Source organism: Tenebrio molitor, chromosome 2 (assembly GCF_963966145.1).
Source record: "Tenebrio molitor chromosome 2, icTenMoli1.1, whole genome shotgun sequence".
NCBI lineage: Eukaryota > Metazoa > Arthropoda > Insecta > Coleoptera > Tenebrionidae > Tenebrio > Tenebrio molitor.
The window spans coordinates 5,562,323-5,590,090 of NC_091047.1; the positions used below are offsets into that span (position 1 = coordinate 5,562,323).

Here is a 27,768-nt window from a genome sequence, read left to right on the forward strand (position 1 = left end):
TAATTAAATATTAGTTTATTATTTGAGTAATAACATAATTATGTATAACATATTTACAAATAAACTATGCTACTCGTTATGTCTACCTTCTTGCAAAATTTCTTTAAAAACACCGCGAAACGTGGTACCATTGCAACTCATAATGACAACGTCCAGAACTTACAGCGAAATTATCTAAACTCCAGATCGAGTTATTTGTTAAATGTGACTTTATGCGTAATTACGTTAAATAATAAAACTACAAACGAAAAACATTTAAAATATAAAATTTACTTAAAGTAGCCAATTATAGACATAAAATCAAAATAACAAACAAATGAATCTAAGAAAAAATACACACGACTTCCTCTCTAACCGATTGTAAAGTTTATCACAAGGAAAAAACCCTTCAATAAATGGCGAGGCAAAACAGTTATTTTTATTTTCATTGATACAAACAGTTTTTTGAATAGATAGATCGTGATCCGTTTCTCTCAATTGTGACGTAATTTTGTTTGTGACTAAAACTGATGATGACCACCGCCATCCGTTATGTAACCGACCGTCGACGCTCCGCCGACGGCGACATGTTTAACTGCAACTTGTAACTATTGGGAATAAGTAAGCTGTTCCTCTTCTTGGACAATTTGACGCAACCAGTTAGATCGTCTCTCCGAAGAGAATGGCAGTCAGTGCATTATTATGCAGAAGGGCGACGAGAGAGGTCACTGATCGAGAATGTCGATTAAAGATGCGAAGGCACACGAGCCGAGTCCCGACGTGGACATCAACTTGACCAGTTCATGGGCGTGCGCGATTGCGACTTCTAAAGGCGGCTTTCGGGGCTTTTTATTTGATTCTACAAAAAAACACCACCGATCATGTCGCCGCACGCACCACCACTCCCGCTCTCGCACACCCCATATTTACCTAAGATGGCCGAGTTGAGGGAAGCACAGACAGACTCCCTTTGCGAGGGCTGCAACTGCCAACCTACGGGACTCGCCCACGGATTGGAGTAAGCTAATAAACTAAATGCATCCTGGGGAAAACAAAGCGTTAATCGTTATTAACCGACACCGCCGCCGTCGCCGCCCACTCACTTCCAACATTTTTTGATTTGTCTCACTAGAATTTTTGTCTACTGTCAATCGTTGGCTCATACTGTACAATTCTCTACCAAATTCTAGGATTCGTTCGACTGCCGGTTTCGTACACGTCTTCCGACAGACTGGCACATCCACGTCTGCAAAAAGACAAAAATAATACATGCTAAATAATGGTACAACAATCAATTTAAAAATATATACAGGGTGTATCTGAAATACGTGTGTTAATTGTAACCAGTGGAAGAACTCGCCAGTTTATGAAACTTTTCTCTATAACATTTTAAAGTTTTCCAAGATTTTTTTGCCCCCCAATTTTTACCAAACGAGTCGTTTTGTGTGATTAACTAGTCGTATTTTAATTGTTTTATTTTTTCTATAACAATGTAACTTTTTGACAAAGCTGCGTTTCTATAACAACAGAAAATTTTCGCTCTTACCCATAGGCGGGTATATACAGGGTGATTCTGAAATAAGTTTGAAAAAAAAACCGGTAATTGGTGATGATGAGAAGAAGTCATTGACAAAACATTTTTCTTATAAAAGTTTTTTCGTTTTCGAGATACAAATGATTGAAAATTTGGTCAAAATTGCTAGTACGCTGCTGAGTTAAAGATGATTACCTAATTATATTGGTAGTTTAGCAACAACAATAATCAAAGGTGCCCGTCAGTCACAAACGTAACGTTACTCCTCTCGATCATTTCCATAGAAACATTTACAAAGCAGTGTGCTTGCACCTACCACTTTATTGTGGAGTTGATGTAACAATGGTTGCTAATGAAGAGAACAAATTCGGACAAATTTTCCCTATTCATAGGCGTTGGAAATACAAGGATATAGGGTAATTTCCATCCTTTTGATTTCACCTCCAAAAGTCATTCACGCAGAATTATTTTGTGTCAAGGATACTCCACATTTTTTTTCCAAACTTATTTCAGAATCACCCTGTATTTGATGGCCGATTTATTCCAATTTTTAAATCGATTTGTGACGCTTGTTCGTAAAAAATTCAAATAGAAAAAAAGTTTCGTTTAACAAGCTCTACTTCGTGTTAAAATTAACACACGCATTTTAGTTACAACACCCTGTATATACAAATACATTACGTTTCGCTTCATTTTTAAAAGGGTGCAACGTGTACCGTTCATAAAAATTATTTTGAACAAGAAAAACCAAAAGAATGATGTCAGTCAGCAACGTTCTGTGTGCAGTTACATTTACAACTTGGTGATAATTATCACGAATGACATTAAGTAAACAGTGCACCGTTATTCTTTTCTTTATTTTCGCCATATAAAGAGTTCACGATTTTTTTCAGTTTAAAGTAAAGAATAAATTAGTTAGCAACATAAACCACAATGCACAATGTTATCTTTCGGGATTTTCAACAATAAAAAATCCATCTTGATCACCTTGTATATTATAAAAATAAATATCATCAAAGTTATACTCCGTACGGTGATTCTAGTTCCAAAACATAAAGCTAAACTAAACTCTCCATCTCAATTGTTTCACGTTATGTAGAAAACCATTGTATCCCTGCAGATTAATTCCCGCCAAACTGGTTTCTGTGTCTGTCTTCTGTCAAAAAACGTGCAATCTACCAGAGTACGGAGTATACCTATGAAAATCAAACTCAACGTCCTAGAGCTTAATTCGTCTAATCTATCGGGTGTTCATTAAAATGTCCCGTCAAAGTTGGCGTTGAAGAGTCGATTGTGAACGCACCACGGATTACAACCCTGATAGTGCTGTTTTAATCTAACCTCACTTTTTGGGTTGTTTGTGTTTTTAATCTAAAGTTCATTCACGTTGGATTTTTCCTGTCAAATTGTTGTCATGTTGCAAACCTGCACCTCTTTTCCTAGTAATTTCCACATTATCGTGTTAGAGCTATTTGACGTCTTTAATTTTGAATCTTAGTTTGACATGTGAATAAAGTCACAGATTTTTTCATAAAATTCTATTCCTATCCTATGCCTGGTTAATTTTACCATGGCGGAAAGAAAAAAGAAGGTTTTATTAAGAGCTAATTTGAAAATTGCGTTAATTAAATGTGGCCAAGAACTGAAAAATGCCTATCTCGACCTAACCTCTACAGTCTACGCATGACATGGTTACTTTATTCGACCGTATTGGCGACATACACAACTAAAATATTATTGAAGTAAATATCGCACTGCCAAAAAAATTAAATAATTTGACCTTGACGAGGAAAATCCAACGTGAATGAACTTTAATTCAGATTGACGACTGCTGCGTTCACAATCAACTCTTCGACGCCAACTTTGACGTGAAATTGACACCCGATATGTGTAAGTGCCTGTCAGTAGAGTTGCTGTCATTTGTCCATCGCAAACCAGGATTCCGATAAAAATTTAATTCAAATATACATGTAAAACACTCCCTAAGAATGATTTCAATTTGTATCTTGTGCATCCATGCGTGCATAAAAAACTAAATGACAGTAATGACATTTCAAATAAGAATTAAGTGTTTTTCACATGTAACTTCGATTGTATATATTTTTTGGTATTACAATGTGTTTAATATCAATTGTCGTGTGAAATTCGAACGTACCTATTTGATTTTTGACGCTCTGTAGCATATTGTGGTACCAAATAAAAAAAAAAAAGAGAGATTATGAGTAATGACAGGTTTTTAATAAAGACTGTTGTAAGATGAAAAGTAATTAGAATGTAGAAAAACTGAAGAAAACCACAAGCAAAACAACGAAGACGTCGAACTAACGCTAATAATTTGACATTTGACATCTGATTTGACGGCTTCAACGGTTCGACACAATACAAAAGCCTCACAATGTCACAATTCCAGAGGACTATTGATATACGTTCTTTTATAGACACATGGATTGTCTGCTATCATTGTGTAAAGGAAAAAATAATAAAACATGAAAATGAGAAAAAAGGGGACTTGTACAGAATGGACGTTGAAAAAAAAATATGTAAGCAACGATGGGAGGAGATGAAAAACAAGCTAAACCTAAAAAAGCGAATACAATAAGAGTTTGCCAACGAAAAAAATTCCAAAAAAAAAACAGTTTCTACCGAGCTGAACAACGAAAACAAAAGACGGCAGTGCGTAAACATGTATATGCCGTTCACGATTATTTTAAACACGCCGGAGGCCGCGATATTTTTTTGTCAGGTCCGGTCATATGACGTTTCGTTTTTAAATATTCGCATTGTTGTCAATTCCTTCATTAATTTAATTAATAAGAATTTACCCAGGACTGCCCTACAAATATGTATGTTTCATTTCAATTACAATTTTACGATTATTGTTCCTAATGCGTTCAATTATTTAAAAAATGTAACAACTTGGGAGCAGTGTTCGGTTGAATTATAACCTAAAATAGATTTATTAAGACAAATTACAATACTGCCAACTAAAATGTCAGATTTTCATAGATAGTCCGAATTTGAAATAATCGTGAATGGTTTATATGGGATATGCAAATAAAAATCTGTTGGAGAGTACTGTCCAAACGTTGTTTATTTTGCATATCATCTAGCTTATCAAACCTTGTAGCTATCACTGTTGCCGAATTTAACTCCCAATTAGAGAAAGTTCTACTTTTTTTTTGTGCTTTACTTTCTTAACCCTATTTTTTTTCTAAACCAGCTGATATCCATTATTACAAAAGAAGAAATTTATTTTCGCAATGGGTGCAGGATCGGCGGTGATTGGTTTGCCACTCGGCTAAACGTAACATATGCTGCTGGACATGCTTTTGTAGAATTTTTCAAAACACTCTCGGTCAGATTTTTTTCGACACCCCATAGATAAGCATTATGAACCAAGATCCAAATTTGTTTATTCCAACTCTAGGGTGGCACAGCTTTTTCTCGTTGGCTAATTAATTGAGTGAAGGTGAACACTTTAAAACCGCAATTTTGAACACTTCGGACCTTGCCACGTAAGTACCAAGTTGAATTTTTCCTAATTAACGTGTACACGAACGAGAAACTACAGAAAAATTGTTCCAAAAAGAACCATTTCTTGAGACAAAGAAAATAAGAGTCATGGCTATTTGAAAATGCGAAATTATTATGAATAAAACAATAACACACAATAGGTAAGTAAACTTTGCACGACGAACGTTCGTCACAAGAAATCTAAATTTAGAGGCCAAGTCATCATTTTCAAGACAGGTTGCTAACCGACGCTGCGTCCCCTTAGACCCCCGAAACGTGAAAGTAAATATGATTCGCTCGACTAATTGCAACACCTGAGTCATTTTTTATTCGTCCAGTGCAAATAAAGATTTTAATTTCGTTATTTTCCGAGTCGGGCTCTGACAAACAACTTGCATCACTTCCTCGGCATTCATTAAATGGAAACAAACAAAAGGCCGAACAATTTTCGCACAAGAAACAATAGGTCATGAAACGTGATCCGGGCGAACAATGAACGAAATCACTCGGCAAATCATCGATTATCGACCGTTCTACGATAATTTGACGTGGTTTTCGTGCAACTCGACGACTTACCCATATCTTCGTCTTCGTTATCACAGCAATTGTCATCCTGTGTGACGTTATTACTATGGCTATTACCATTTTGGTACCCGTTGGTCGAATTATTTGATTTGCCGTTGCACGAGTCGCCGTGCCCGTTTCGGAATTCCTCCGTGGTGTCCATTTCGACATCGCCGTCGTCAGTGAGTATTACGGGAACGTCGCTACAACTATTACCGTTATGCGTGGGCGTCGTATTGTTTTGATTCATTTCTTCCACGCTTTGTTTCGATTTATTGCTATAACTTTTAGTCGATTGTATTACAGAAGTCTGTATTGGACTGCTGGGTCTAGGCGAGACGCTGTACGAGGGTGAATATCCGCTTTTCCTATGGCAAATCTCCACGTCCGAACCGTTCACCATTTCGACGAACTGACGGCATTTGAGCATGAACAGGAGATTCTGGTTGGATTCTAACAGACCTGGGTACAACCTGCTCGTCCTTTCGATGGCCTCCCCCATCCTACCGGCTAACACTAACTTTAGAATTTCTGAAAACGAAACGTCACACTATCACTGTCGCCAACGTACGCTCGATTCCCCCAGAACTGACAGCCGTGACAGTTGGCAACGCGTAACACCGCCCGCTTCGATTTAATAACTGCCAGACCTGTCACCGGGGTCCTCGAGCGCAATTCTTTCTCACTCACTTTGTCGATTTTTAATTGATACTATATCTTCGTTAAAAGGTTGATCGGTGATGTGGGCAAAGGCCTCCGCCGTATTGCAATAGCCGTGATGAACGAGGTAAGTCGACACCATCCTGCCAAAAACACGGTTTTAAAAAAACACTTTTCAAACCACCAAAAAACGAACTTACTTGTTCAATATGGCTTGCCATTCACCGTGACTTTCTGGCACTGGAAAATCGTTTATTTCCATTCTCGTCCTCGTCCCCAGTTCTCTCATCATGTCCTCTATGTCGAAGACGAACGGTTCCTGTCCAAAATTTGCGTCTACCACCTCTCCAGGAGTCTGAAGACCCACCGTTGGGTACAAATTCGGCTGTTGAGTTTACACACAAAATTACAAACTACTGCCGAGTCCATCTAAAAATCTGACAGAAACGTCAAAAAAACCTAGCACACAGACAGTACTGCCAACATGTGGTGACGTCAAATCAAATTATGAGAGATGCGCCATCTGGCGGCAAAAAATGAAATCCAAGCAATTCTTTTTTGTTCGAAACGTTTAAATTTGTGGGGTGGGGCTATCTTTAAAATGTCCGGACATAAATATACATAATAAATTGTGTGCGTTTGTGTTTCACGTTAGTTTTGATAAAGCTGATTTAAAATGCGCAAAATATGACGTCAGACAATTTTTTCTTGGCGTCAATTCGTGTGCTCTAATTTTGTTCCTCGAATTTTATGCACAATTCTGAAAATGTCTTCGACGAATGCGGTGTCTATTTTTAGCGACAAAATGCTCCATCAAGGACTCTCGTCCTGATTAGCGATCAAATTGGATGTGCCGGAAAAGAATCGAGGAATGCAAATTGATGAGCTGTCACGATGCGAAGTTAAATGCAACTGTGGATGTGGACTGTGATATGACAAGTGAACTTGAACTCTGGAGGAGGGTCAAGATTTGTAAATTCAAAGCCGAATCGTTGATTACGTTGCGGACTAGAAGCGTCTGGGGTTCGAGTTTCGTCCGAACTAATCTAGAAGTGACGATTCGACGTTCGAGTGAAAATATTGTCTGTAACGAGTGGCAGAGAATATGACGCGCTATGGAAACATCCAATCAAAGTGCACAGTCAATAAACCTTGGTCGCGAATTAATAGATCAATATCACGTCCGGACACGGTGATTTCGGTGTGTCGACGCGGTCGTCCATTTTCCACCACTTACAGGCAGGTCGGTGAAGGCGGTACCGAGGTGGTGGCCATTTTTCGTGTAAAAACACGTGTTATCTATGAGATTGACGCCGCATCCGATGACGTCTCCCGTCGTAAAGGTGGGTCCGTACGGTTGACCGGTGCCAGACGAACAGAACGAATGGCCGTCGTCGCCGTGATAACCATACGACTGTTTGTCCCAACCTATAAGAACTCCACCTCATTAAGGATACATCGATTGGTACACCTCCACGTACTTGTATTACCTGGCAATCGGTTCATGTTGACGCCCTGGGCGGACAGACCGATGCCCATGTAGCCGTCGCGCCCTTTGCTGACGATCTTCACCTCGAAGTAGTAGAGGCCGCACGCGGCGGGGATGGGGTGCGTCGCCTGGACGCTCGCCGCATCTCGGTGCGTCTTGCCGTGACCTGAAACGAACAACCAAATTAATTCGCAAGCTCCTCCAAGGGTCTCCGACAAGTTCGACCGGTGCAAAAGTGAAACACGGTGAAGAGTTGATGATGGCACAGGGTTTTTTGAGTCCATACAGATGTTATGCCGAGATTCACAAACTTCATTATACAGTTTGTGAATATTTTTAAAAGAGCCATTGAAAGTTAATCAAAATACTGTCCACCTAGACATTCCGCGAAGAGCTATAAAACATTGACGCATAAATTATTTACGGCGCCATTCACAAAGTCAAATTTTGTCGGCCCGTCTAATTTATTTGGTGATGCGTTTCTGCTACGCCAGGTGAGTTGGCAAGAGTGAAAGAAAAATAAACATATTTAAAAATTCTTGGGCAACACGCAGTACCCTCGGGGAGGTTGACCGACGATAAATTAATTTTCCCGAAGAGATTCGTCTCGATCGCAGCTAGGTAGGTCTGTTAAAATTTATTTAAAAAGTAAAAGACCACCAGAAGGTCCAGATTTGAATCCACTTGAAAAGAAATGGGAAGGGATTTTAAATCGTAAAAACGTCGATATGGACTGGAAGACATGAATAAAATATAAAAAATAAATGTTTGTGCTCGAGTTTTAGTTCAAATGTCATTACATTATGGTTTGACGGAGGGGTTAGTTGATTTACATTTCGATTTCTAAGTCTTTCTCTGCGAGTCGGGTCCGCATATTCAGAACTGCTGTTGCGAGATGCAGATGGGGTTCAAGGCCTGTCTGAAGTTTCGGTTCAGATCGCTGGGAAATGATTCCAGGATGCGAATTATGGCAAGATGCAAATCAAACCAGAATATTCATGGAGTGCGCAACAAAAGTTGGCCGAAGCGTGAGGGAAAAGCCCACCAACGGAATGAAGAAACAGGTGTTTTCTTGACGCTGTCCGATGACTTGCAAAAAATCTACCATCGCCGGTCGTCTCTCTTCGTCCATTCATTAAATGCGCCGCACGCCTGAATGTCAACTTGGGGAAAAGTCAGACGTTTTTGGGTTGCTGCGGGAAAGGACAAAGCAATATTTCCATTTCAAGAGTGTGCAATTGTGTACGTTTTTGAAACATCACGACAATGTGGGTCAGGTGTGGAGTGTCAGCTCTCGCAGTTACGAGTGGCGACTTTTGCGTGGACTAATTCAGAGAAACGGAGAAGTGAAAGACAGTTGGCGAAGAAGAATGAAACTCCTTCACATTTATTTACGTTTCTGAAAGTCATACGGTTCGAGTAGCAAAATCCATTTTTGTCTATTTAATGATTTGTCGGCGGAAAAATAAATTCGTTAGTTCCACTCGGGAGGTTTTTTATGGCTTGTCTCGCTTGTAATAAATTCGTAAAAAAAATGATAAGAAAAAAACTTGTAGGATTACATCCATCCCGTTTGGTTGTTGAGTGATGTAATCAGAGTGACGTTTTATTTTAATGCAAGGCTGAAAAGTTCCGCCTGCAAATCCAGGATTCTTTCAGTTTGCAAAAGGAGAAAAATTGGTTTTCTCGTGGCAGCGAAAAATCAAAAAGTAACAAATTGAATAGTGCAGAAGAGAAATTACCGAGGATTCCACTCGGTATATTATAATTTGGATAAGAACAAACAAATTATCTTTTTGGCCTTCTCAACTCTAAATGACATGTTTACACATTTTGAACAGCTACGGTATCTTGATTTTTGCACATTAACCAAACTATCTGTCATTTTATACCTCACCTTCAAAAAAACTGTTGCCTTATCGTAAATAAAGTCCATTTATACTAAGACAAGATACCGCTACCATTGATCCGCTTAGTTTTAAAAAATGAACATAATTTAATTTTTTTTTCTAAAGTCTGATGGCACCATCTTGTGGTATAAATCGTAAGCAACCCAATAATCGGTATAGTAGATAACTTTCTGCTATTTCATTAATCAAATGTCAGGCTTTGACAGGTTGTGCAAAATTATTGGCTACAACAAATTTCAAATTTGAGAAAACGAATAATGAATGGGTCGTTGGCCAAAAAGATTAATACATTACTAATGCGGTAGGCATTTTACATCGTTCGGTTTTTGTTTGTTCTAAAAACCTCGCGCTGTAAAATGTAGCCTACCGCAATTCTAAATTATTTATGACTTTTGCATTGTGGAAGTGATTGTTTTAAAGAATGCAATCGAGTATAATAATAAGTGTTTTCAGTGAAAAAATATTATTGACGAGGCATTACAAGACACACCTTTGCTCTAATTAGTAATTACTCTTTCTAAAGCGCATTACGTGGCTGTAAAAACAAATGAAAATAAAAAAACAAGGTAAACTCCGAACGCATTAGGCAAATGGTGAAGTAGGTGCTCAGTTAAACCGACTTAAAACTCGGATGTGTCGGGAATGTACTACATACGAGACAAACGGAAATTGCAAAATTAAGAAACTGTATAAATTAAGACAAGTGAAACTAAGAGATCCAGACTTCGCTTGCCGTTCGTTTTCGGTGTGTTACTTTTGCATGTATTTTGCAATAAATTGTATTATCACAGTCACCGTTACTATCGCGCGTTCAAATGAAATCCTGGGCTGGGAAGGCGTTGGAAACCGTCAATTGTTGTGCTTTTTTTAAAGCGTAGATTAATTGGAGTATGTTGACAGCTAACCTAAAATTTAGAGCCAAAAAATTTTTCTTTTTTTTCTTTCTTTGTAATGTTTTACATCAAAAATAGAATAACGTAACGATTCCTACTTTCGAAGCAAATATCCAAGGGCACCCTTTGCTGAAAACAAACATGTTCTATTATGTCCCGATTAAACATAAACAAATGTCATTCGTGTCAAACGGCGGCAAATTCAAACTTTACACTGTTCTAAACGGTTTAATTTTTCCAACGCCTACTCAGCCCAGGATTTCATTTGAACGCCCGATACATCTCACTTTTGTGAAACCACAAACATGCATTTCCATTTAATTCGACGCAAAAGTCTAAAGCAGATCTAGTTTTTTCTTGTTGTTTTCTGCACAACGCGCGTGCAACAAACATATTAAATTAAAATATCAGCCAACTGGTTTGTGTTTAACTTGGAACCATCTATTCAGAAGTCGCTGTTCACAAAAACGTACAAAATAATTTCGTCTAAAAATGTTGACAACTACCGGAACGTCAAAAAAACAAAACCAGCAGACAGACATCACTGACGTCAAATCGTGATCGATGCGCCGTCTAGTGGGAAAAATGGAAACTGAGCAATCTTTTTCTACGTGCAACAAACAAATTATGCTGAATTAAAATATCGGCCGACTGGTTGGTTAGTCTTTGTGGCGTATCATTTGATAAAAGTTTGCTCATGCAGCATTAATTACCAAGAAAAATCCGAACAGATAAGAATTCGTTGGTGTTAGTTCTATTTAGTTATGCTAATCCATTCGCCAAGTTTATTCGCACAACCATAAAAGACTGCAATTAATGTTTTCATTTGAGTGCAAGACCTTTACGTCAGTTTCACATTTTCTACAGATCGTTTCTTGCGTCACGCACCGTGCAATCTAAAATTATTATGTCCACACTATCTTCGCCGGTCCAAAATGTGACATTTATTATCTCGAATGGACCATAAATTGGGACCCGCATGGACAAGTTTATTATTAAAACTGTCACAACCGCAGTCGCCACCGGGACCCCCCTTTTAGATTTTTTTCCGCGAAAGTGATGAACCCGGACCCTCCGGTTTGGAATCCAAAGCGGAATAATGTATTTTCCATAGGATTTTTTCGTGCGCCACCCTGTACCTCCAAGGGTTCGACGGTCCACCCGGATAGTGTGGAGTGGCTGACATGCGACACACATTGATTTTCCCACCGACGAAATACCTGCGTGGTTGTCGGTTATGCACAGGCCGTCATTAAATTCGAAACAGTTATAAATCTTCATCGGCTCGCAATTTCGATGAATGGTTCGATAGAAAAAAATTACGTAACGCGAATCGCGCGTCACGCCTCGCCGGATTTTAATCTCGAATCTGGCGGCTTATCCACGATCTCGCGTCGGACCTGTTGAATCCGGGGGGCGCGTGCAAGAAGTGACGACGCTATTGATTTATCTCTCGGACGTTAATTCACGATGCACCGCGTATGCATCGAGAGCCCACTCGATGTCCTCGGTGAGACGGCGACCCCAAGGCCGCCGACCTGGGGGTTGTCGGAGGGCGGTCGAGGATTCGGATTCGATACCACCTGTCTGGCGAGTTCCTTGCCCCGCGTCTGCTGCCACCAGACATACAAATCTTCCCTCGGCTCGGATGTATCCCCAAAACCTGTCGCCCCTTTCCAGATTCTTGTTTCGACCCTTCAAAATTATTCCAACAGATTTTTTGGCTTTTGTACGGTATGCGCCAGTCGACAGCGACACGCTAAGAATCTTTCTTGGGGGCCTGAACGCTTGAATAATTATTCTGACGTTGTGGGAAAATTCGCAATTTCAGCTGACCCGCATCGACCATTGCGCCGACCACTTTCTTGGATTGAAATGGAAATGGAGCCGACAAGAATTAAAAGCTTTGGAGAAAGGTGGAATTTCGTTGGTGTAAATCACTTTTAATGTTTTATGGCGACTTCTGAATTTACTGCAGCGCCAAGAACCTGATTCACTCCTTGTCCTTGATCAAAATAGTCCAAACACCGCCACGACTCGAACACATTTTGATTTTTAACAATACGAAACAATTTACGATTATGATTTCATTAATGTCATCGGAAACTGACTTATCGCGGAATCAGGCGATTCAAAATCAAAGAAATTCCTTTTCGAAAGGATTTCCCTTGCCATTCAACGTGGAAACGCTGCAAGCATTCGGGGCACTTTTCCAGATTCCGCAATATTATCGGAAATTTTTGTATTATAAAACAAAAATGTTATGTAATTATGTTATTAATATAAAGTTCCTTCGTTTTTTATTCTATTTACGATTATTTATTTAAATAAAAAATTATGCTTGACTTGGTACTCAGAAACGAGACAAAAAGTGACAACAAAGTTTGTATCTTTTGAGACTTGGCCATCGGGTAGATACGAAATGCAACTGACTCTACACTGTGAGGTGAATGCAATGAATTTGTTGGTGAATTGTTGTCACGCAACAGTGGTATAACTATTAACACAGTTTACGTTTTACTTTGAGTTGCATCGAGGAAGCACGATCGCCGCTGCAAGGGAGAAAGTGTCAAGAATATGAGCGAAAAATATAAAAAAGGTAAATACCTTTTATGTGGAGATCACCGCTCGAGGGGTGATGTTAGACTTGCACTATCTGAAGAATTCAATGGCGTTGCTACGATAAGATTATAGCGAAAGTGTTCACGAAGGGTTGATTGGGATAACCAGAAGAAAACAAATCTTCAACAAAGAGTTTCTATTTGTGGATTCTATCTCTGATTGGGCAATTAGATTCCAATAAGAGATGAAAAATGAATCCTATTCCTCCTTTATATGTAATAAGGTTACGCACAACAGATAATACGTCAACTGCTTGTCATAAAGAAATGGTGAGACGCGGATTAAATTGTTGATTCACATGTGAGTTTTTAAATCTCAACTAGACCATAATGAAAGAAGTCTACTATGATGATTTGTAGACAGAAATGTCCATATTTTACAGAAGAAATAAGGATTCTTTTTGATCAAAGCAACGGTAAGTCGCATATCAGAAAAAAAATTCAAGGGAGTTTGGATAGAAAATATTTCTATTTCCTTCATATTTCCCAGACTTGCCTCCACGAGATTCTCACTCACTTTGGAGTTTGGAAAATTGTTTTAAACTGGAAACTGGATACCTTTTTTTAGTACCAGAGACATTTTAGACAGATAATTGAAATTTTAAAATTATCTACCGAGTGACTATAAATGATTGAAGCAAAATAGTGGATTGGCAAAACTGATACAGTTGGTAGTGCAAATCTTCTCGTGCATTATCTGTCATCATTTCTATTTAGGTTAGGTTAAGTCACGAAGTACACTGTCTTGTTTGTTTGTCATGCTAACGATGTTGCTAAAGATTTCAAATGTGTTACCAACATAACAAAATAATTTTCAATTATTGATAGTCACTCGGTATAATGGAAAACTGTTGTAGGAAATGAAGGAAAATATTAGGCGATTCAAAATGATTGTAGATAAGTATGGCAACTATGTACGAAAATCTATGTGGCAACTCTGTAGGTAAGATAGAGTTGACATTTCTTTGACAGTTCATAGTCGCGCAATTTTGAAAATTGTCAAGTTAATGTGCAATGGTATAAAAAAATTAAATGCGCGCATATGAAATGTCATACAAATGTCAACTATACCCCACCCACACAGTTGCCAAATAAATGTTCGTACATAGTTGCCATACTTATCCATAATCATTTTGAATCACCCAATACGTAAACAATAAACGATTAAAAAAATTTACTTCCATGTTTCATAAAGAAACAAGAAAAAAGATCAGTTTCTCCACGACTACTAAAGAATGAATAAATTCGTGTTGGATATTCAATGAACGAATGGTATCAATTCCACGCCCCGTGTTGGAATATACTGAAATCCACGACTGTTGGCCAATCACATCCCTCGTATTTTCATTCCACAACGGCAGATCGCCAATCGAATGCGTTTGTAAACAATAAGTCGCGTACGCGTAGTAACCGCTAAACCACGGACAATTTTAATTGTCAAATGAAATTCGAATTTCAAAGATCGTTTTTTCTCGGTATAGTTGTAGAGAAAGTATAGTCACTCGCGTATAATGGTTGTTATTCACTCGGATGATTCCACCACTCGCCTACGGCTCGTGATGCAATTTTCATCCTCTTGAATAACAGCCACCATTATACGCTCATTGAAGGATGTACTATTCTAATTGTCCCACTCCTAAAACACAATGAAAAATGCTTTTCCACATGGCAGCTCTGCCTGTCTCTATTATTCATTCGCGATAACTTTTGCAAAAAACCAACTTGAATTTCTCTTTTTTTTTCAATATTTCTCTCGACGAGGACTCCAGGGCTATCGATTTTGTTGCCACTGGATTAGTGGTTTTGAAAATATTACATATTCAATTTTTTCGTTCACTGCTGCAAAAATGCACCGACTTGAAGGTTTCTTTATGCAAAATATGTATTTGTTTTAGTGGGGACTCCACACCTGCTGTTTGGCAAATTTGCGATATTTTGCAACCATTGTATACCCATTACAATGTTGTCCAAGTATCGTATAATGACTATTCCGCAAATTCTACATTTTTTATATTGAATATAATCTTGGGACATCGGGGTCATCTATGTATGTCGGTTTTGCATTCTGCTATTTGTTTTTCTTTGAAAACTTCTAGTAAGTGTTGTTCGAAAATGACTGTGAAAGGCTGTACATAAAGATTCTATAAAGCTTCCTTTGCCACACACAAAAATCTTCTACAATTAACACCAATAAAAAGCTCTCAAAAGATTGTTTCTTTCCTCAGATTCTTTAATTTCAATTTTCGGAGTGTTCGTCATTTCTTATAAAAATTCTCCCAAAATTAAGATTCAAGTGGATCCAGGAAACGATAAGAAGAGAAGACCATTAATTTATTTGTAAACTGTTCTCTAGATGAACACCTCGATTCAGCTAATTCTGTAATAATTTGATCAAGTGTAAATCTCGACTCTGAAGTCAAAGTTTTTAACACGACGTAACATTTTTGCTTCGCCAAATAATCCTTCAACAACTTTGAAGTTTGCTTCAGATTATTTCATTATCCTGCATGAAATCTTCATCAATTTATCTTAATCAAAACCAACCCTCTTGTTTCTCAAAGATCTTTCTGCAGTCTTCTTTCCTCATCAATTCTTCTGAGACTTCCAAGATATTTCTCTAAACTTCTTTTCACATAATTCCTTCTGCTTCTACTCAACCACTCACTCCACCTCCAAAAAACCGCCCCATACACACACTAATTCATCTTCTTTCTTTTAACATTTCACTAAAATTCCTCTTTAACCAAACACTTTGAAAATTTGCATCAGTCACTCCAAAGAACATTTTTTCATTGTTCTGGAGACCAGTTCTTGTAAAATGTGGTCCACTGGAGTCTCTTTTTTCATTCTATGAGACATTTTGCACTACTCAAAGATTTTTTCTTTCATGTTCTTTGTTTTTTCCTCTTACTTGGTAATTTAATTTTTTGCGATCGATTCTAAATTTCTCGATGTCCTATTTTTTTTCAAACCCCTGTTAAATAGTTAATTGTTCATTTGGTGCACAGAATATTCATCGCGATACAAAGTAAAGACAATTAATCGCTTTTCAACATTCAGATAAGTTTTCACGTGGCAAGCATTAGTGTACACGAGAGAGTTAAAGAAATGCGACAAGTTAAATATCACAAAAATTAAATTTTTCCGTATCTGTAACGTGATTTAAATTTTGACGAGCCAAAGGTCAAAACGTCCGTCGATATAATTAGACGATCAATTATCATTCCATGAAAAATAAATAAGAAAGTTGGTGCGGCTTTCGTCGAACCCAACGTCGATACTGCACAGCTTTGCCTCCGCCGCCGAAGAACCCCTCGACTCTCGCTCAGCACTCCAAACTTTCTCTTCGCCGTTGCAACCGTGACGATTTCCATTTCCACCGAATCGCGAAACCGTTGCGGCCCAGCAGAGGAGCCGGGGAGGAGTCGACCGGGACCATTATCGTCTCCGCAGTGCATCGACCCTACGGGGAGGGCGACCGGATGGTGGTCGAGCAAAGCGCGGATGACGGCGACGGCCGCGGATGCAAATCCTGACGTCACCGTCATGGGCACGGTCGGCGGCGCAACGACGACACCGAGGACGGGGGCGTGGGCGCGCACTTCGAATGCGAGTGGGTCAAGGCTGGTGCCGCCGTTTGCACCCAACGTGGATGCAATTACGCACTTTCGTCGACCGACCGCGATCCCACCGGGAAATCGTTAGCGACGTCATTATTTATTCAACTGTCGTCGAGGTTAAGACAACGGAATGAGGAATCCGCACGAGCAGGGGATGGCATTGAGCGAGTCGTCGACGAGGAAGTCGAACGGTCGACAATAACATTTTCAATTTTTCAAGAGGAATCGATAGAGTGACGCATTGCAACGAGACTACGGGAGCTGGATGGAAGAAGGCGACCCAAAAAGGCGGACTCGACGTGACGTACATTTTATTTGCTTGCCATTCAATCAAGGAAAACTGTTCGATTATCGTTATCACACGAATAAATCAAATGTGCATTATTCTGAAGCGTTCTTTCAACTCCTAATGTGGATTTTCCACGCCAACACCGCTGTCACACTACCTCGCGGGTAATTAGTTTTTACAGCCAAGGATACCACAGCAGGGAGCTCCTCCTCCTCCAACGCATTTTGCGTTTCTAACTTTAATATTTTCAATACAGCAGTGGACCAAACCAGAACAAGTTTTTAACAAAAGCAATTTCGAGAGGCGTTCACGAAAAGTGGACATTTTTGTGATTTTTGGTCCAACGAGGACAGTTTGACAAAATTTGACAAATTACAAGTCTGCAGTTTGTCAACTTATCAGAACGTCTGACTTGGTGAAGGTTCAACAACAAGACTAAACCAGTCAAAGAGTTTGGATGAGGAGGAATAGGTTCCAGAAGTAGCAGAGGGTCATCGTAATTGAAAATCACAAGGCAAAGATCGGGTTTCTATTTGTTGAAAAATGTATATGCCATTCACGATGTTTTGGCATAAGGGGAGGCTATGGAAAAAGTGCATTTAAGTTGGCAGTAAAGCTGTCTGTTGAATTAGGTTATTTTTTTCTAAGTTTGAGGTTATAAACTGCGTCATTGTCTAGTGCATTGTTGTCAGTTTTACTAGTTTGCAATAGAACAATACTCACACATTTTTAATCCAATTTAACAAAACAGGAAACTGACTTGAACAGACTACAGAATAGTAGGGACCGGGACCGAAAGTTAAAGTGGCTCCTGCACCACTTAGATAACCCACCTATACAGTGTCTTAACCAACCAGTTAGTAACTTGTCAATGAATTTTTTATTTTAACCAAAACGTTCCTAGAACTAGATTGTATAAAATCTTGTACCTACTTATTAAGCCTTACTTTATTCGAATCTTTCTGCAAAATATTTACACACCCATCGTCCATGACAAAAAAAAGAACAAAACTATTCAACTTCCATAATTTCATTAGAAAATTCTGAATCATCATTACCTGCATCAAATTCCGAGTCAGATTCTCCTAATGAAATTATTAAAGGAAGAACGTTTTCAAATGAAAGATTTCTCATTAATTTTGCCCAATCTTCCGAAATAAGTTCTTCACAATATCTACAAAAATGTTGGCAAATTTCAGGAGTACATTTTAAAATAGACTCAAGCCATAAATTCACAACTCTATCGCGAAGTTATAATAGGGCTTACAAAACCCCTGTGCCATTTCAATTGGGTCGTTGTTTCTTCCTTCACTATCCGTGCTACATATTTATCTTGTACTCACCTACGATTGAATTTATACATAAAAAGAACTTGACTTCACTGTAACTTACTGAAAATATGTTCTGCAGTCTAATACAAACACCATCAATACGTTTTAATGTCGCTTAATTATGATTACGGTAAATTCGGCAACATGTTACGTTCATTTTGATAGGTCCGCATGTCAGGCACTTTAGTGACAGCAGAGATGACAGAAATCAAACATGTATCCAACGTTAAAAAATGAAATCATAGCCTCCCCTTATGCCAAAACATCGTGAATGGCATATACATAAAGTCCATTCAATAAACATCTGGACTGTCAAAATCAAAATTGCAGTTGTTAGGTTGGTTAAATCACTAGTTACTTTCATACTGCCCAGTTGTTATCAATGATTTTTTAATTTTTCAAACTATTCATTTGTTTAAATTGACATTGTCAAATAAATTGGAAAATTATTTAAGTGTATTTTGTAAAAAGGTTAAAATGGAAAGTTCAAAACGGACTAGGGTGGTTCTATTGGCGCGCGAGAAGAGAGCCATAAGAAATTATTATGAGGAACAAACAAAAAAGTCATAATAACGGGAAGAAATTACAAATTTGTGCCACAGCCGCTCCAGTATTGTTAACTAAGAATTGGTGTTCGTTCTTGTGATTCACAAATCAACATTTTGGAGAGATAAGTGTTAATTAAGTATTAAATAATTTTCTTCTGAATAAATGAAACAGATTAGTTGATTTTGGTTGTTGTTTAATTTGTTTTCAGTTTGTTGAGTGTTTTTATAAACTTTATTAAATTGCTCTAATTCATTTAGTTGCTGCATTTCAATTCAAGTGTTCGAAGCAATGAATAATTCAAAACATTTTTAGTTCAATGATTAAAAATGAAAACATAACCTAAATATATTTTGTAACTAGATTTTGATATCGATACACTCTAGCGAAAATTTTTTATATCCAAGTACAGTCAAAACAAGCATTTTATTTAAAATGTAATTTTGACAGTCCAGGAGTTTTTTGAATTTACTTTATAATTTGTTTCAAAATCAAAAATCCACCAACACTGCATTCTACCTCGAAAATACAACCGACAACGTCGCCAACTTTTGTTTTTAGTGTTTGGAAGGGTCAGAAAAACGTGGGGTTATGAAATAAAACTGTTGACAGTCGTTTTGGTCGTAGTTCAGCGTGTTTTTTAAATTCTTCGAAGCACTTAATAAGCGCTCGCTTTAATTTAGCGGTTAAAAGATTTCTTGTTTTCCGAGGCATTTTTATAATTTGATATTTGTGACAAACTGAAGGTCAAATTTTGGCGGAAGGTTGGGCCAACCCAAAAAAATGAAACTTATTCTAGGGATTTCTTTTTTTTTGCCAACATAATTCAACAGGTGGTGGATTTTTGATTTTGAAACATATTTTATTCGAGTTTAAAAAATGAGAAAAAAATATTTTGACTTTGACGTGGTGTCGAATTTTGGCTTTTTCGAATCTGGGATAAAATCCCCCAAGGACATTCTGCACAATAACTTGATACAGTACTTCCAAGAAGTAATACTCGAAGGATTTTACATTAATATCGTTGCATCCAAATGGAAAAAATTTGAAAGTTACATCCTGGACGGTTGGTTAACAATAGTCTGTTAAAATTTATCGGTCACGAATTTGTATGTAGGAGAATCTATTTGTATAGAGCACCGGGCGGTAATAAAATATTTTCTTAAAAAGGGCATGACCCCAACCGAAATTACAATCGACATGGCGACGACTAAAATGTGGACAGCTTTTTTGCAAACGTGGTCGTGAGAACATTCAAGATGATTCTACAGTGATAGAGTGAGAAGTGATGAAATAATTCGTAAAACCTTCAAGGTTAAGGGACTGGCAATTGAAAGTATGTGAAAAAGCTGAGGTCGTGAGCCTCAACTGAAATGGTGTATCGCACCTTGCACGAAGTTTTAGGTGAGAGAGATTCTTTGCAAGCGATTGTTGACACCTGAGCAAAAACACGTTGGCTGGGAAGTCCCAAGGATGATTCACGAAAGATTTTTTTAGAAGGTTTATCACAACTGATTAAATCTCGAACCATTTCTTTGTCCTGTTTCAAAAAAAAAAAACGAAACCAGTTCCGTCCGCCAGAGAGATCTTGGTGTCTTTTGATATTCCGGAGGGATAATAATGATTCGTTACAGTCGAAAGGTGAGAACATCATTTGAAAGTATTTTAGATTAGCTTGAAAAAGAGAATTTCAAAGAGTACAGGAATGGCAAAGAAGTTCTTGTTACACACGCTCACGCACCTGCCCATGAATCGATAGTTGCCACGCACACTTCGTTTCACGGATGTGACCCCTTTAGAATTTTCCATTTCCCTAAAGCCCATCTTAGATGGAAAACATTTTCAACAAATGAAGCAGTTGCTGAAGAATATTTTGCCAACTTGGAAGAAACCACAATCAGGAAGAGGATGACCGAATTGCAGCACTCGAGGAAGATCACTAAAACCCGTTTTGAAAACACCTTTTATTCCTTCGAGTCAGACCACGAAATTTTCAAACATTGTTCGTATTCATCAAAAGTTGTTAAAAATTGATTCAAAAAACAAAACCTATGGCAAGCATCGGTCTTGATACTTTCCAAAGAGAAAACATGCGGAATAATGGTTTCTTTCTTCAGATTCTTGAATTTCAATTTTTGGAGTGTTCTTCCAAAATTAAGATTCAAGTGGATCCAGGAATTCCTTCTGCTTTTACTCAACCACTCACTCCACCTTCGAAAAAACCGCCCCACACAGACACTAATTCATCTTCTTTCTTTCAACATTTCACAAAATTCCTTTTCTTTAACCAAACACTTTGAAAATTTGCATCAGTCACTCCAAACAACATGTTTTCATTGTTCTGGAGTCCAGTCTTTGTAAAATGTGGTCAACTGGAGTCTCGTTTTTCATTCTACGAGTATGAGACATTTTACACTATTCAAAGATTTTTTCCTTCATGTTCTTTGTTTTTTCCTCTTACTTGGTAGTTTAATTTTTTGCGATCGATTCTAAATTCTTTGGTAGATCTCGATGTTCGTATTCATCTAAAGTTGTTAAAAATTGATTCAAAAAACAAAACCTGTGGCACGCATCGGTCTTGATACTTTCCCAAGAGAAAACATGTGGAATAATATTGATGGTTCAATTAAGAACCGCGACTACAACAATTTAACACAACAAAGGAGTGGAGAATAAGAAGAAGCAGATGTCATGCGTTGGCCTTTACCATCTTCTGATTAACACTGGATAGATAACATGTGGGACGATATTTATCGCTCATTAAAGTCCACGATTGCAATAATTTAAAACAACTCGTTCAAGGAGCTGCTTGGTATAAAATTGATGAATTCTAATTTGTGAATGAGCACTGTGTAAACAACTGACAGCGATCAATTTGTACTGCAAACGAAGTTAGTTCTTTGATATTCTGTTTTGCAAAAGATAAACTGTACACGCAAGTTCCTTGCTATCTTTATGTTTACCACTATACATAACAAGATAAGGAATAACTTTAGCTGAATAAATCTCATTTAAAAAAATATATCTATGTGTAATCATGTACGATCACAAAAACGCAATTGCTTCTAATAAAACTGGAAAATTGTCTTTGCCCTTTCCCTAAATGACAAAATTAAAACGAAAGTTGTACGACCTTGTCATACAGTGGTAGCACAACAATTAAAAAAATATATAGTGGGGTTAGTAACAATGGGGGCATTGACACGAGTAACGGTTATGGTTGGGCAAAAGTTAATTATTCAAAACTGACAAAGTCAGCAAATCCATTCTGTATTATTTTTATTTGTAATGGTGATGAGGACTTTACATTAAGAATCACATTTAAATGGTGCAACTGCATGAAATACTCCAATCCAAATTTAGCGCCTAAAGCATCAATTTTTGTAGACTTTTAAATGCGTGAAATAGTGACCACGTGCACCTGTTGAGTCTCAACAAACTGCGTCACTTCAAAAGAAAATTTAATACAACATACATATATTTTGATGGCTCAACTGACACTAATGAAAATTACCCCAAAATTTGAAAAGAGATGCGTGTTGGCACCGAAACTGGTTCAATAATCTTAAATTAGACTCCACGTTGCGACAAACTAATCCAATTTAGTCTTTGTAATTCTCTTGGTCGACCACACCATCAAAATAGACTCTAAATTCTTCTGTGAGCATCAACAGTCTTCTGCTTCTGTCAACAAAACGTTGCGATTCGATCTGCTTTATCATACTTTTTACGCACTTGCCGCAGGTCATAAACCCCACTCCAGGTCAACTGCTAATTTCGACTGCGTATCAAAACAATGGAATTTTATTGCTCTTCAATTATCTCGTCTTTTGATGCCGAATTTACCAGCTTTCCGTCAAAACGTTCCCTCGACCTCTGGTAAAGAACCAACCACAGTTCCAATCATCGATCAACATGTGATCGCCTGATTGGTTCGAGGCCGTACAACATCACTTCCGATTTGAGTAACGGTGCATTGTCCCGATGTGGCAACACAACTTTTGACACTGCACCGTGGTGTCTAATTGATTTCATTCAACAACTTCATTAGGCCATTCATCTCTTCCGGGCGCTTTGTTTGCGCCAGATCGGGTCAAACTTCTGCCGCTTGATCGTTCAAATCGGTACCCGAATCCGTCTCCTCCGATTCGCGGGAAGGGAAAACCTCACGGTTGATCAATTCGCAAGACGCAACGGTCGCGGTCTAGATTTGTACGAAATCGGCACGAGTATGACGGCAGTAAAATTTATTTGCGGAATATTGTTTGAAGTATTTATTGCGGACAGCTTCCATATTTGGAGAAAACTGGCTGTTGTTGTGGCGTCGAACGCTCGCTGGAATCGGTGTGGAAGGCTTCGATTGGAGGTCATCTGGGGGGATTTACCCTTCGGGGAAATTGCTAATGAGAGTGGTCGAATTAAAGCCCACAATGCCGAACCAGAGGCACAGGTGAGTCAATCACCGTATCCATTGACACCGCACGAGCAGAACAGATTTGAACCACGAGACTGATTCGCACAATGCGACTAATACAGTAATTGGGGCTTACTCGATAATCATGTAATGTTACTTTATCCTCAGAAACTCTAATGGAGTAATTTTCCGTCAAATTAGCAGCTGCCACTCGTCTCTCATTGTCTCCAAATCGTCCCGAGTGCGTTCTTTGCGACGACGAGAATCTCCGATTCGACTTGACGAACGAGAATCTCCCTTTTGCAGATTTCGAAAGGCGAACGCACACACCCAGAGGGACATCCTGCACGTCGGTCGGCAACCAATGACAAGAGCAGAGACGCAATGATGGTGATTTCACGCTCTGGTTTCGATCGGTATGGATTATGCCGATTATAGAATAAACATAATTAGTAAAAGCGGTCGATGGTGTCGCAATCGCGGTGAAATCTGTACGTCGGTGTTCCGTATTGTGTCCGTTGTTCCATCAAGAAACTCGAGTTTCTGGATAATGGCGTTGCGTTATACACTTCCATAATTACACTTGTTTTTGCACTGTCGAAAAAATTCCAAACAGTTGATGACTTTCAATTAGTCATATAATCGCGCGCTAAACTGGAACCGAGTCCTACAAGTCCACTTTTATCAAATCACCTCGGGGGCAGACCGCAGGTTTGCTCTAGAACTTGAACTCGCCACTGGAATTGATCAATCACAACCTGGCGGAGTGGCGATCGGCGGCGTTTGTTGTTGCCAGTCGAAGACCTTTGGAGCGGTTTGGCGAAAGACCTCGGCGCGACAAATTTCCGCGACTCCGTTCACCACCAAGACCTCTTCCGCGAAGGTTAATGCCTCCGCGGCGGCGAGGAATGGATGCGTGTGCGGAGGGACGTTCACCTCCACCTTCCTGCGGCCCAGCAGATCCTGCGCGATTAAGGCCGACTGCATCCGCATCTCGTCCGAATTAGAAGGACTATTTATAACGGGGATCGCGAAAAAATCGGAGGCGCGTGTACGGATGCACCGACTCCAACCTTGCCTCTGTTTATTTACCAACACGGTTTCGTCGCCTCCATCATGGCAGACGCCGCGTCGATCCGATCCTCGCACGATTGCCGAGATAACATCGAACAATGTCGGTCGGCCGCGACGTGATGAAACCGTTGCGAAAGATAACGGAAGGTCAACGGCAATTTATTTACGTGGTTTGAAGGATCATGGCGGCGACGGGGCCTCGGGCTCCGCGAGAAGGATAATCTCTGATAAGTTCTTTTTTGACGGTCGCTCGGGGAGTATCGATGTTGCACAAGCGGACGCTCTCCTAATGGCGGAATCGCTGCGATCTCGACAGCCAAATCGCTTTCGGGTTCGGCTGCTTCTCAAAACTTGCAAAAAACTCTCGCGAGTCTTCTCCGTTTTCCCATTTCTCGATTCCAGACTCCGCTTGTGAAATTTCATGTCAACCGATTGATTTGACCTCCACGACTTGCAACAGTTATTTACCTTCCTTTAATCATCAATAATTAAATGTGACCTTATCAAACTGAAGCGACGCGTTTCGAAACCGTCGCAAAACACCAAAAAATTCATTCAACAAAGAAACAACTGCGAAAAATTGGTCTGGAACTGTACAAGAACGCAATCATCTGATTGGTCGATAACTGTATGAGTCAAACTAAGATAACACTTTAACGTCTCAATGAGATTTCTGATGACATCCTTTCGTAAAGTACCTATTTGTCGCCACTTCTTTTTTTCTACTCTGCTCAATCGAAATCCTCGATGCTCTTCACTTTATCTGAACGACTCGTATCAAACAATTTTTTGAGACAACAAACCCCATTAGAACATTTTTATTGTTTCCTTGCATTGTTTGTACACGGACATAATTTATAGTGCTCCGTTCTGCCATGTTCGTTTTTAAAATACTGTTGACACATTAGTTTTGAGTCACGCAAATACCAGAAACTCTCGACGGGTGAAAGGAAATTTTGCAGCGTTACCACCACAAACTTGGCACAATTACTGCTTTTCAGGTGCGACGACCACAGTTTCTGAATCGAGTCTTCGATTGTTGTTTTTGTGGGCTAGAACCTCCCTACCGTTTATAATTGGACGATAACCTAAAATCGGCGCGTCCCTGAGACTTCTTGGCAGATGTTTAAAATATTGTTTACAAATGCGCATTTGGGTGTCACAATTCCACCGATTTTTAGTGATCGACGAGTGCTGCAAAAATGAGAGTCGGCTGGGGACGTAAAATTTGACACCATCAACACCCCCACACAAATCTGGCCTGTTTCTTTTACCACCGAAGAAAAAGAACTAATTTCGCAACAAAGGAATTTAAGACACGACTCTTTAAAGCTGGTTTATGACGTTTATGAGGCAGAAGCTGCAGAACTGCTTCTACCTCAAAACAAACAGTCTTCATGTGTGGTACGGAGATGTTAATGGTGATAAAAAGTTTACTGGTGCATTCCATTCTGCAATTTTTATTTTTCTGTCAGAAATGGGGTTCGACGAACAAAGGTTTGAAAAGGAAAAACTTGTGCGTTTTCACAAATTGTTTATTTAACGTCAAATTGTCTCAATTGTAGGGTACATGTTTGATAAAAGAGAAAATAAAGTAGATTTCGGTAAATTTAACACAGGTTGTTAACAGTTGATGTGACAATCGATTGGTCAATTTTTTTAGTTTTCCAGACAATTGTCAAAATTTAGTTTGCGCTTCCTGAAAGCACAGTCAGCACGAAGAAAATGTCGTGTCTGTGTTGAAAATAGCCATCTTATAAATAACTTAGGATGAGTGACTTGTATGGAATTATCTTCAATCGCAACAATTCCTCGTTCAAGGTTATTTACCAAATTTGAAAGTATCGACGGAAGTGTAATTTTTGCGAACAAATCGAAAATCGAAAAAGAAGATGGCGCGTTGGGGGAAAATGGTTGCGAATTTGCCTTGCCGAACAAAGGTTCGAGTTGAATAGGAACATAATTGGAATTTTGAATGTTGTTGTGGTGTGTGTGTGTCTATTTTTAATGCGGTTTTCTTAGCCAAAGCTCGATGTCGGATGGCCGTCAGCTGAGCGTCCAAAACTTGACAAGTCACATCTTGTCAAAAACCCCCCTCCATATTAGAAAACCCGCAAAAAGGGTAGAATCGCATCGGCGTTGTCTTTTGACGTTTTAAGGTTGGCGACGAATAAAAACGTTGAGGTTATGTCGGTCCGACTGGGAACAACAAAACGTGATCATGATTGTTTATGTTAATTAATCGAACGATTAATGTGGCGATGATGCGGCAATTAACCGGACGGAGGCAAGAAACGGCAGAAGCGATAAAGATGGCCACGACGACAGAAATAGCGAAAAGTGGAGGTTGGAGTGCGGAGCGCATTATTTTGATCAATCTGATAAACACAAGTCATGACGGACGGAATTCGCTGAAACCGTCGGCGATGGCCCAGGTAGGGGAGGCGACCACCGGGGCCGACGCAGCTGCGCAGGGGGCCCCGCACGCACCGCCGCCCCCGCGAGCGCAGTCAGCTCACCCCGTGTCACGATCAGCTGATTTCTTTGTTTGCCCCGCGACGGGACCGGGGGCCCACGGTCGATGGCACCCGCGGCCGGGCCCGCCGACGGCCGCCGCCATGCCCGACGAGCTGGGAAAAATTCGCTGCGTGACAGGCCGTTCAGCTCCCGAAGCGAACCTTGAAAGGACTTACCTTTGTAGTGAACGCGCAAATTGTTCTGGGACAGTCCGATGTAGTTGTACTTTTCTTTGGGGCTCCAGGCGCGCGGCAGCGGCGACTTATCCTCGTTCACGGCGGGATACAGTCTTTTTAAACGGTCCACCACAACGTTTTGCGTTTCCAATTGGGGATCCATCGCACTCCGACCATTACTCACGGCGGCCATTTCTAAACTCCCTTTCCCTTCCGTCGACGGACGGCAAGGCGCATGGTCGTCGCAGCGCCACCACCGAACTGTTTGCGACATCAGCTGATAGATGTCAGAGCGACGTCGACGTTGCTATGGCGACGACCACGCTTCCGTCGCCAGGGGCGGATCGTCTGCAGACGACGGGCAAAAAATATTGCAGACGTTCAAAACAACACAAAAAAAAAAACATTACGAAAATAATATCACTTGCCTCAGACAATTTTTTACGCTATGTAGTATTTGCTTTGGATTTAAATTTTGTTTACAACTCTTGCGACCTAATTCGAATTGACATCGCCGCCAGGCAAACAAATTTTTTTCGCTTAATTCATACAATTTTTTTCATTGAGATTTTCTTTTGTGTTCATTTAATCCGAATGGGAGTGTAGAAACCGCGAAGAATGTGCCCCCGCAGAACTTA

The 27,768-nt window shown here is 39.5% G+C and overlaps 1 protein-coding gene and 1 long non-coding RNA gene across 4 annotated transcripts; both read right to left on the reverse strand.

Annotated features, from left to right (window-relative positions):
- On the reverse strand, nucleotides 1-27,375 carry RanBPM (Ran-binding protein M). 3 transcript variants are annotated; one of them, XM_069040015.1, is made up of 9 exons: nucleotides 27,131-27,375; nucleotides 7,741-7,905; nucleotides 7,488-7,693; nucleotides 6,451-6,635; nucleotides 6,281-6,393; nucleotides 5,603-6,121; nucleotides 1,083-1,225; nucleotides 910-1,021; nucleotides 1-838 (listed from the first exon to the last, which is right to left on the reverse strand). In XM_069040015.1, the coding sequence occupies exons 1-9, from the start codon at nucleotides 27,321-27,323 to the stop codon at nucleotides 705-707; spliced, it is 1,770 nt and encodes a 589-aa protein (XP_068896116.1). In that variant the 5' UTR covers nucleotides 27,324-27,375; the 3' UTR covers nucleotides 1-704. The 3 variants fall into 3 exon arrangements, with proteins under 3 accessions (XP_068896116.1, XP_068896117.1, XP_068896118.1); XM_069040016.1 differs by having other exon boundaries at nucleotides 7,488-7,678; nucleotides 7,732-7,905; XM_069040017.1 differs by having other exon boundaries at nucleotides 7,488-7,678; nucleotides 27,131-27,374.
- Nucleotides 10,640-19,073, reverse strand: LOC138124843 (uncharacterized). Its single transcript, XR_011157297.1, has 2 exons — nucleotides 18,465-19,073; nucleotides 10,640-18,415 (listed from the first exon to the last, which is right to left on the reverse strand). It is a non-coding gene; the product is annotated as an uncharacterized lncRNA (long non-coding RNA).
- Nucleotides 27,376-27,768: the final 393 nt, after the last annotated feature.

Excerpts from the sequence above, each read along its gene's own strand:
- RanBPM (XM_069040015.1), bottom strand. The coding sequence starts at position 27,323 with ATGGCCGCCGTGAGTAATGGTCGGAGTGCGATGGATCCCCAATTGGAA. Across the intron at positions 6,394-6,450 it reads TGGCAAGCCATATTGAACAA|GATGGTGTCGACTTACCTCG; the intron begins GTAAGTTCGTTT and ends TGTTTTTGGCAG. Across the intron at positions 839-909 it reads CCTCAACTCGGCCATCTTAG|AATCAAATAAAAAGCCCCGA; the intron begins GTAAATATGGGG and ends GTTTTTTTGTAG.